General features: G+C 35.5%; 1 protein-coding gene across 1 annotated transcript in view; it reads left to right on the top strand.

The window, feature by feature from the left end:
• The window catches only part of LOC145679404 (uncharacterized), an 82333-nt gene that overhangs the window by 43516 nt on the left and 26636 nt on the right, over nucleotides 1-12181 (top strand). The window contains exons 6-7 of the mRNA XM_081749986.1: nucleotides 2341-2594; nucleotides 10436-10493. Of these exons, the coding sequence (XP_081606112.1) occupies nucleotides 2341-2594; nucleotides 10436-10493 (312 nt within the window). The remainder of the gene's footprint in view (nucleotides 1-2340; nucleotides 2595-10435; nucleotides 10494-12181) is intronic.

Genomic DNA, 12181 nt, shown 5'->3' with positions numbered 1-12181 from the left:
GTACATTTACGTGAATAAAAATGCTTTAATTCGTTAAGGGAAAAACAGTAGCACTATAGAATGCTTCCTAGAAAATAATTCCAAAACTTAATAAAAACTGGAGCTAGCATAATATAATGAAAGTGAAGTTTGTTTTGAAACAGAACCAGTCTATAAATCACAAAACAGTGTTTAATCTTTTATTTAGATCAACAATAAGTTCATCCCATGTCAGTCTGTTGTTTATTGTAAATTGAACAAGATCGTTTATGCACAGCAAAAAATGAACTCGCCCAAGAATTGAGCCTTGAGAAACATCTGCGGAGATAGCAGCGGTTTTGGAGGAAAATGCGACTTCTATATTGCTAACTGTTTTACTTCTTTGAACTACCTATTTTCTGTTCGTCAAGTACGAGGAAAACCATTTATGCACTATACCTCTAATGCCGTCTTCTGAAGTTTGTTCAATAGAAGAGAATGTTATACACTATCAAAACTTTAGAAAAATCGGCAAATAAGCCTACTACGTATTTTTTCTTTTCAAGAATATTAGAAATCTCTGTAATGAGGTAAACAGTACAGTATTGATTGATCTGTTTTTTTGAAAACCATATTGAGAAGTTGAAATCACATTATGGTAGGATATAATTTTTTTCAATCGCGATAGCATTACTGATTCAAAGATATTCGAGAAAACAAATAGAATAGAAATAGGTCTGTAGTTTTGGACATAATGAATATTTCCTTTTTTGTACAAAGGTATAACTTGCTATCTTTAATATTTCAAGAAACATACCTAATTGAAATGATATATTTACAACATAGCAGAGATGCTTTCCTATTAAATGCGCACTTTTTTTATTTAGTAACTATGGACGGGACTTCATCTATACTCGCAGAACAAGACCTAGAATTGATTCTGATACAGGTCAATAGCTTCTCTTCAGTTATCGGAGTCACAAACATACCATGCCTATTACACGAGATTTTTTCCCCTATACCAATATCCGATATTCCAGGTGGTAAACATACATTAAGAAAATAATCATTAAAGCTTCAGTAATGGCTGTGAAATCAGCGAAAGAATTATTCCAATAATTTACTAGCGATATTTTACGCATTGGGTTACTCTTTGTGGATTTGTTTATTGCGTTCGGCACAATTTCATTTTACTTTTACATCTATATATAATATTTCATTGTGAATTCTTTTGGCTGCTCGAATAACTTTCTCATGTATTTTATTGTGTGTTTCTATATTTGCTTTAAATTTAACTGGTAAATTTGTGAAAGTTTTCATAAGTTTATTGTAATATATAACTTTTTGCTTAGAAATTTTTATTCGTCGCGCAACCCACCTTTGCGCGTTTTTATTAGTGCCTTTGTGTAACTGTAATGGGAAGGCTATATTAAAATTATGCAGAAAAGTATCAATAAAATAATTGAATTTATCATTAGCTCTGGACAAATTATACCAGTGTTCCAATATTCATGAGATAATAGAAAAAAGAAATAATCTATATTTTCATTTGAAAAAATTGTAATTCTCATTAACGGTTTTTGATTTTTCTTTAAATGTTTATCGCAGCTATTTTACAATAAATAGCTTCATGATCAGAAAATCTAAGAGTGGTACATTGACAATAGCATGCAGGTCATATAAATTTAACAAATTTTTAAACCGATTATTCAGTTGAAAGTGTTAATTTATCGATGTTTATATCACTAGAAGAACTATGATTTTAAACTTCATGCATAGTCTCGTAAGAAGTTTTTCCACATTCTTCAAAGAAAGTTCTTAAGTAATCAGCAGGGTCCCTATACATACATACAATACAAATATTTAATTCATCAAGTTTTAATGTAGCAAGTTCACAATGTGTTTCGATGCAGAATCTCCGTACGTCAATCTCGATTGAATTTAAAAATGTACGAGCTAAAATTGCAACACCGTCTTGATTTTAGATTGTATGAGCGTAATAACTTACAAAGTTGAAACCACTTAAGCTAACAGCACTGCTGATGTTCGAAGCTAACCAGTGTTCATCTATACAAAGAAGTTGTACACTTGAAAGTTCACTTTCTAATCGGCGAATATCGACACCTTTTTAACAACATATAGGAAAAGCTATTAGGCGCGTCTACGAGAAAATCCACTCTATGAGGTCCGCATTAAAAAAAGTTTTTACAAAATAAAAACAAGTAGAAGACAAAAAGGTTACAGATTTGAGATTTATAATCTAAAGTTAGTTCATGTATAATTATATTAATCTACCCTTATTAGTTTTTGAACTATGACTAAACGTAGTTTTGGTGCGCACCACGTACATACTGTTTCTTTAGAGATTACATTTTATTTTAGGAAGAAATCAGCTTCTCATGAGGAAAACTTTAGTCCGAAATCTCCTGCAGAAGCATTTCTGACAAGTCAAGCAAAAAAGAAGAATCTAAACAGAAGTAAAAAGCAACAGCAAAAACAGTCGAGTACAAAAACATCGAAGAGGAACGTGAAGAGATTGAATGACACGCTCAAATCTGCCGGGAAAAAGGGAAAGGCTGCGGCAAGAAAGAAGAACAAAGATAATCAGAAAAAGACACTTAAAACTAATCAAATTGGTAAGCTATAAACTTAATTTACTAAAATTAGTATTAATATATACAGAATTAAATTACATTACTACAGACCAAAAATAAAAATTCATTTTACTTTCTTAAAAGTATATGTAGACTTACTGTCCCAAAATTTCAATTATCAACCCCGTACTGAAAATGGAAGTGGTAGAAATAAACCATTTCTGGTTTCAGCATAACCATCATACGCCAAAAACGGTAAAAGCGAGAAGCGGATGTTTGCAATGATCCTAGCATCCATCTTCTCTCTATCCAAACCGGTAGTGGTAGAAATCAAGCCTTTTAGGTTTCAGCGTTAGTCGTCGTGGAACAAAGACGACCTTGGCCTTTGGAGACGGACCCATCACGTCATTTGGTTCTGAAACTGAGGAAATCTCTAGAAGACCGATCGCGGGCTTCGAATCACGTGCCGAGTCAAATTTTGGAGAGACTGAAGATATATGGCAGGGTCCATAGCCTGGACTGTGTCATAAATCTGAGTTACACGCAGCGTATCCCTTTATATACAGTATATATCGGGTTTGCAAAATAAGTGTTAACGACTCTTGGGAGGTGACTCCTGCCACTGAAACAAGAGAAAAAGTTCTCTTGAACTTTCGGCTATCGGACATAGTTTCAGATCTAGAAGGTGGCGAAAGCGTGGGAAAATTACTTTCGAACGCCAATAGGTCGGAAACTATCCAACGTAAAGAGGGCGGGTAATAAATTCACTGAAGAAGTTATACCTGCTGTATTGAATTTCGCATGTTTCACAATCCTACCATGCACGCGCAAGGTATTCCCCAAACGAACGTAGGGAGTCCCGGGTAATCTGCCAAATGAAAATTGGTCTAAATGGATATGAATTGATAGGGTTTCTACCAGGTAACAATAATTCGTTTGTATTAAGTCGATATCTGGAACAAATACAAAATGGCGGACACCTTCATGCTCGTTGTGTGTGGTTGCATAATCGCCAGGTACGGATGCTGGCCAACAGTGACGTTCTGAGTATTAAGTATAGCGAATTTGTACTCAAATGCTCTAGAAAGACTTCTGAATTGGCGGTAGAGCACAACAGATGAAGCAGGGTGATTCACATGTGTTAAAACACTTAACGAAAACTGTCCAAAAAATGCACTCATACTCAGTAAACGTTAGTTCAAAGCGTCGGAAATGTAAGGATTAGCGTCAAGAACATGAAAGCCATTGCCAATTCACCAATAATATTTCATCAATCGGATGCAATGTGATCTGCACGGTTGCTTACCAATAAGGATGCAACAACTGAGGCGAATTTGAAATTGTGCAAGGGGACTCATTAAGAAACTGTAGTGGGTAATTGACTAAATGAATGTCAGTAGTGGGATCGCATGATCGATATTGAAATGTGGCAAATGTGTGTATTGATATCAACATGTAGCTAATGGACAAATGTCAACATGTCCCACTGCTGCTGGGACACCGTCCCACTTGCGAAAAATAGGAAAATAACTACTCGTGTTTTGAATCTGAGGCCGTGGGCTCCCAGTAGGATTGGAAACTGCAACCGCGCGAGCTAAAGCAAGCGCTCTAGCCCTGAGGCTTCCAGGAAGCCTCACTTTCTCTGTATTCATTTCTTTGAGGAGTACCCACTTTGTTTCGCAAGCGCTCTTGTACAGCCTCCCGACATGCTTGTATATTTCATTTTGTTACTCCTACTGCACAGTTTTAAACAATCAGAGCTTTAAGACGTTTCTTCCTATTTCTCATGTCGTTTTATTTTTCATATGTATGGTGTTCTAGCAGTAGTGTTACATATGCCAAATTGGTTCATTTTAGTCTTTGTCTTGGCATGTGCACTGTGTGTAAGGTACAAATTTCTGGAGGTATTTTCCTATATTTCGAGTAAGTTATATGTCCCGAAACACGTGGGACATGATACAAGTTTGTTATTTTCACGCTCTATCATAATTTGAACCATGGATTAAGAGATTTCTTGTGATATGTGTCGACTGTGGGACAATGTTCCAAACAAAAAGGGACATTGATACAATCGTGTTCTAATTACGTTCTACCAAAAAGTGCACCAGATGTTATAGCAGAATGTACAACTTTATTTTCCTAGTTTTCGCACGTGGGACAGTGTCCCAGCAGTTGTGGGACATATTGACATTTGACCATTAGCTGCATGTTGATATCAACACACACATTGGCCACATTTCAATATCGATCATGGGATCCCACTAGTGACATTCCTTGAGTTTACCCAGTTTCTTAGTGAGTCCTTTTGCACAATTTCAACTTCGCCTCAGTTGTTGCATCCTTATTGGTATGCAACCGTGCAGATCACATTGCATCGGATTGATGAAATATTATTGGTGAATTGGCAATGGTTTTCATGTTCTTGACGCTAATCCTTACATTTCCGACGCTTTGAACTCACGTTTACTGAGTATGAGTGCATTTCTGGACATTTTTCGTTAAGTGTTTTCACACATGTGAATCACCCTGCTTCATCTGTTGTGCTCTACCGACAATTCAGAAGTCTTTCTAGAGCATTTGAGTACAAATTCGCTATACTTAATACTCAGAACGTCACTGTTGGCCAGCATCCGTACCTGGCGATTATGCAACCACACACAACGAGCATGAAGGTGTCCGCCATTTTGTATTTGTTCCAGATATCGACTTAATACAAACGAATTATTGTTACCTGGTAGAAACCCTATCAATTCATATCCATTTAGACCAATTTTCATTTGGCAGATTATCCGGGACTCTCTACGTTTCTTTGGGAAATCCCTTGTGCGTGCACGGTAGGATTGTGAAACATGCAAAATTCAATAGAACAGGTATAACTTCTTCAGTGAATTTATTACCCGCCCTCTTTACGTTGGATAGTTTCCGACCTATTGGCGTCCGAATTAACTAAAATGATCCAAGAAAAATGTATTATCTATCCGAGAACTACACACACAGAGCAAACCATGCCTGGAGATGGGAAAGTATTCTCGGCCAGAGGCACTGTGTATGTTTAGAGTAGACATTGCATTTTTTCGGAGATTCATTGGACAAAAATAGCCGAAAACGCTAGACACTGTTTTCTTTTCCTGGAAGGTTAAACAGCAAACTACTGAAGACTCAATTGTAGTGATAATATATGCCAGAAAGATATACATGTCCTCTACGTATTTTAATGCATGTTGTTGAGTTACAAATAATCAAAAAGTTCAACTGCCCCTCACGCGAAAACTATTAGATATAGAACACATGAGTATGGTAACTTTTTGTTTAGAATTACATTCCTTATCGCATTCTGTGTTTATAACATTCGGTCCTGAATCACCTTGACATGTAACTCGAACAAGCTTTAGGCATATGAATTTACTGCTCATATTGTTTGTTAATAGTAGAAATTAAGAATGGGAAGATAGTAATAGAAATAGAGTTTTAAGTAGGTATATTTAGGAGTTACAAGAACATAACGGATCTCGTAGTCTATACGTTGAGGGCGAAGACAGTAAAGTATTTATGTTGCCAGAGGGCGAATTTGAAAACATCTGTAGTAACATACGAAATGAAAGAAAAAGCAGTGAGAAAGGAATTAAGAAATGCGTTTCTATATCGTATGAAATATTGTAAGCGAAACGAGACAGGATCAAAAACTTAAAAAAGGTGAAGGATTACAACAGTAAATTCCATATTTCGTGCGTGCAATATTTCAAGTACTTGTATTTAATTGATAATATGAGAGAACAAATGAAGAAATTGGAGAGATACCTTGGAGTTAGTGAAAGAAAGAGGAAGCAAGATAATCAAAACATTAACTGTTTAAAAAAAAAATCATACTTTGAAATATTCAAAAGACAAGATTTGTGTATAGTATTGTCACCTCTTCCTTGGTGCATGCGAAGAACACTTGCTGCTGGATAAGAAGTATGATGTATGAAGTTCTTTGTTTGTTCATGCCGTAGATGGTACGAGTTTATAATTTAATACTTGGATTTTTTCTTTTTCCATCGCTTTTACTCTACAGGATGGACAAACAAAGAACTTTATACATTACTTACTTTATGTAGCAGCAACTCTTGTTCAGATGAGCCGAGGAAGAGATAAGGAGTACAGATTTTTCGCAGAAACTATTCGCAGATTTTGTCTTTTGAGCGCTTTACGATTTATATTTATAATTAGTAGACGTGCATTCCATCACATCAATTAGTAATTAGTGAAGACGTTATTTGAGAAAAAATGCCTTATCTCAATCAAATTTTCAACATAGATGAGGTTCGGGCCTCGGACGATTTTTATCATTTTACTTTGACGATGCAACTTAGGCGAGGGGGAGAGGGGATATATATATATATATATATATACAGTGAAACCTGTCAACTTGGCCACCTCTATAAGTTGGCCACCTGCTTATCTTGGCCTAGTTCGTTTTGAACCTGCATTTTCCCATAAGACATTCGTTACTTACTACTCTATAAGTTGGCCACCTGTCTATCTTGGAACTTGGCCACACTGAAGCAACGTTGCCCTATGATGATAATGATAAATTTACCTGCGTATCTTGGCCACGCAAAATACAGTTTTGTTATTTTTCAAATTCCCACATGAGAAGCAGATGTTCTGTATTTGTGACTGGAGAAAAGAAGCAAAGATTCCCTCGATTTGCTCTTGGAGGTCAATGGCCAGAAGACTACCCTCATAAAAGGGTGGTGAAGGAAGATGTGAATAAGAAAAGGCACGTACAGAAATTCAGGAAATGGTTGTATGTATTTGTTTACCCTGTCTGTTTTGGTAAAACCATTAGCTATATCGGCTCCTTTCATCAGTGGGGAGCGTTAGTAATTCCGGAAAATTCTCAAGGTTAAAACTAACCATCTTAATTGTCAACTATTGGCACCTGTTGGCTTGTCAAGATAGCGGAGTTTTTGAGATATGAATTCCCTCAAGATTTTCTCAAAACTTCTTTTGCTCCGAGGGAAACACTTATGGCTCATTAACAAGAGGTAGTTAACTACAATATTAAATGTGCGTATCTGCCACAAAGAATAAAACAAATACGTCTAGAATGAACCACCATTCAGTAACAACCGAAAAAAAAGTCATAAAAATTGCATATGATTTTCTCAATTTATACCTTAGCTTTTCTTGTTTTCTATCTGAATAACTCAGTGTGCGCGTGATGTACGCAGTTATAATCAATTTCAATAACTGCGTATATCCGCTTCTATTTCATAGTTGTTTGTTATTGTGTTTTCAATCCGAATAATCCAATATACCAGACTAGTTTTCAGGAAGAGAAAGGTATGCACATATATTAAACATACTATAGTAACATTATCTAGTACTGTACTTTTTATGATTACTCTAAGTAGCTGTCGTGCCACTGCTTATTAAAATTTTACAATCAAGTAATACTAGAAATCCTATTCTAAAAATACACAAATCACACTTATTTTCTATAAGTTGGCCACTTTTCGATGGAACCGTCGGTGGCCAACATAGACAGGTTTCACTGTATATATATATATATATATATATATATATATATATATATATATATACAGTGAAACCTGTCTATGTTGGCCTATATAAATGAAAGTAACTGTCTTTGTGACTTCATCATTTTTGAACCACCCGACAGATCTCATTTAAATTTTCAGCATAGATGATGTTCGGACCTGAGATGTTTTTTTGTCATATCACTTTCACGGTGCAACTTAAAGGAGGGAAGGGAGAGAGACATTTACAAATGATCGAAAATGACTGATTTTAGTGTCTGATCTATAGTTTTCGGGGTCGCTGAGATTTCCGAGGCTGTTTAACCCTTTGGGGATCCGATGGTACAATTTATACCATATGGGTGTTTCATGGTACATTGCGTTATAACTCTCCTGTTTAAACTTTTTCGTCCGTTTTTTTTTTTCTTTTTGTTTTGTTTTTCAAGTCCAGGGGCATTGTAGAAGACCTTACGTATGGTTTGACACCTTCCTGCGTCGAGACATAGGAGGTGATGACGTCATAATTCTAAAATATATATTTTCTTTTATTATTTTTATTATTTTATTGTTCATTATTTTTTGTCGGGCTTATTTTTACACTTAGAAGATTGAAATTTTGCAAACATTCAGTCCACCGAGTAGTATTTACCAGATTTTTTTTAGATTTCTGCGTTAAAACAAGGGGTATCCAAATGGGTAAAAAGTTTTGAAAAAAGGATATTTTTATCAAAAAATTCCTTTCTTCGGGATTTTACGCCTTAGATACATGATGGAGACACGTGAGTCATACCGTCTGAAAGGCAATTCTATTCTGAAGAGAATGATTGGCGGATTATAGTCCTAGGGTAAATAGAGATCTCAGGAAATTTTTTACCTGAGATCATGGTGTTTTGTGGTAATTTGGAGCGTTGTGGAGATTCTTGATAAAATTTCTCCCGCCCTTAGTATTCAAGATAGAAACTTGAAATTTGGCACACACATTCAGTCTACCAAGTACTATTTATCAGATTTGTTTGAGATCTCTACGTTTACACAGGGCCGTTCCAGAGAGGCCCAAAGTGTGAAAAAAATTTCCCTCCGAAATTTTCCCTATGACATCACTTTTCCCTCTCCTGGTATATGGTATGAGAATGCAAGTGGTACCATTTGAAAACCAGCTCCATTCTGAAGAGAATGAGGTATGAACTATGATCCTAGGATAAATAGTGACGATGCAGTAGCTGCTTGACTGAAAGTCTAAAAAATACCCCAAAAACCCCGGATGCCGAAAGGGTTAAATTCAAATTCAGCCTCGCAGCTTGGGGCGAAAATGACGAATATTGTGTCGACTCCATAGTTTCCGGAGTTGCTGAGTTGAACAGTGATACTTTCGATCCTGTTCACGTCCAAATTAAGCCTTGTAATTTGGGGAGGGGGTGAAAAGATATATATATATATATATATATATATATATATATATATATATATATATATATATAATCGAAAATGACCATTATCAGTGTCGAATCCATGGTTTTCGTGGTCACTGACATGAACAGTGACACTTCTGATGCCGTGCCTCGTAATATGGGGAGGGGGAAATATATAAAATCATGGAAAGTGACCGATATTAGTACCGAATCCACAGTTTTCGGGGTCGCTGAGATGAACAGTGACACTTCTGATGCCCTTTAAATCCAAATTCAGCCCTGTAGCTTGGGAGATGGGGTGAGGGAGGAAGGGGATATATAAAAATGATCGAACATGGCCGATATCAGTGTCGAATTAATAGTTTTCGGGGTCATTGAGATGACCAATGAGATTTCCGATGCCGTGCCCCGCAACACAGGGTAAGGGAAAGGGAAATACATAAAAATTATCGAAAATAATCGATATTAGTGCCGAATCCAGTTTCCGGGGTCAATATGATGAACAGTGACACTTCCAATGCCGTTTAAATCTAAATTCAGCCACACAACATTGCGAAGGAGGAAAGAAGAGAAATATAAAAATCATCGAAAATAATCTATATCAGAGAGCGCTTTAGTAATAGTAAAAAGTGACTGACCAACGGAACATATTACTATTTTTTCTTTATTTAACCCAACGAATCGAGTAATTGATGCTAGTTAAGGATATAATATAAGATAAATGAGGGGAAAAAATTCTAATTGATTGACGATGTTGAAATGGGCAATTCTTACATTAAAAAGTAAGAGGTTCCTGATGAACAAAAGTGCATTAAAGGTTATCAGCTCTCAGCAAGTGACCTATATGCAATAATAGTGATACTATTTGTTGAATATTTTTGTTGTTAATACTCAGTTTAAAATGTTTTATCATATTTACTCATATTCTCGTATACCCTTTCTTTTACAGTAGGAAAGGAGAATGTGAACCAAGAGACTACAAGAGAATCTTCCGATGCTCTGTTTAAGTAAGTATAACATATTCTACGCATTTTTTTTAAAATAATTTATCCACACAGTGGACATGCATCTGGGAAGCGTGCAGCGTGACTCTTCTAGTGATTTTTTATTAAAACTATTCAGAATAGCAGTCTTTCATATTAATTATTGTCAGTTGCACATCAAGACATCAATAATTTCCATTTCAGTTTCAATTTATTTATCCAATTTCGTACGTAAGCGGTCAGAGACCAGTACATAGGAATTGTCATTAATATTGAGATATTTGAGTAACTTTACGTAGTGTCAGTTAAATATTCATTAACATTGTACTACACTTTGTGACTCAAAAATTTGAATAACTTTTATGAATATCAGGGGCGGATCCAGGGGGGGGGCGATCGGGGCGATCGCCCCCCCCAGAAGAGGAAACTTTCTTATTTTATATATATAAATAAAACCCATCCCAAAGTTTGGAGCCCTTAAAAGTAGCAGTATGACAACCAATCGCCCCCCCCCAGAAGTCGGTCCTGGATCCGCCCCTGATGAATATTGGTATGGTTTGAATAACCTTAAAGTGAGTCTAAATCTTATTGTATAATTTATTGGACATAATAAAAGCACTTTTCTTAGTACAGACATAATTTTGATACAACGTGTATATGTTATTCTTTTATCGAGTGTCGTATGAATGTACATTTACGTGAATAAAAATGCTTTAATTCGTTAAGGGAAAAACAGTAGCACTATAGAATGCTTCCTAGAAAATAATTCCAAAACTTAATAAAAATTGGAGCTAGCATAATATAATGAAAGTAAAGTTTGTTTTGAAACAGAACCAGTCTATAAATCACAAAACAGTGTTTAATCTTTTATTTAGATCAACAATAGGTTCATCCCATGTCAGTCTGTTGTTTATTGTAATTGAACAAGATCGTTTATGCACAGCAAAAAATGAACTCGCCCAAGAATTGAGCCTTCAGAAACATCTGCGGAGATAGCAGCGGTTTTGGAGGAAAATGCGACTTCTATATTGCTAACTGTTTTACTTCTTTGAACTACCTATTTTCTGTTCGTCAAGTACGAGGAAAACCATTTATGCACTATACCTCTAATGCCGTCTTCTGAAGTTTGTTCAATAGAAGAGAATGTTATACACTATCAAAACTTTAGAAAAATCGGCAAATAAGCCTACTACGTATTTTTTCTTTTCAAGAATATTAGAAATCTCTGTAATGAGGTAAACAGTACAGTATTGATTGATCTGTTTTTTTTAAAACCATATTGAGAAGTTGAAATCACATTATGGTAGGATATAATTTTTTTCAATCGCGATAGCGTTACTGATTCAAAGATATTCGAGAAAACAAATAGAATAGAAATAGGTCTGTAGTATTGGACATAATGAATATTTCCTTTTTTGTACAAAGGTATAACTTGCTATCTTTAATATTTCAAGAAACATACTTAATTGAAATGATATATTTACAACATAGCAGAGATGCTTTCCTATTAAATGTGCACTTTTTTTATTTAGTAACTATGGACGGGACTTCATCTATACTCGCAGAACAAGACCTAGAATTGATTCTGATACAGATCAATAGCTTCTCTTCAGTTATCGGAGTCACAAACATACCATGCCTATTACACGAGATTTTTCCCCCTATACCAATATCCGATATTCCAGGTGGTAAACATACATTAAGAAAATAAT

The sequence above is a fragment of the Thermobia domestica genome, chromosome 2, assembly GCF_964235325.1.
Source record: "Thermobia domestica chromosome 2, izTheDome1.hap1.1, whole genome shotgun sequence".
In the NCBI taxonomy this organism is placed as follows: domain Eukaryota; kingdom Metazoa; phylum Arthropoda; class Insecta; order Zygentoma; family Lepismatidae; genus Thermobia; species Thermobia domestica.
The sequence above is the reverse complement of the archived record's forward strand: the minus strand, read 5'-3'. Positions and strand labels throughout refer to the sequence as shown.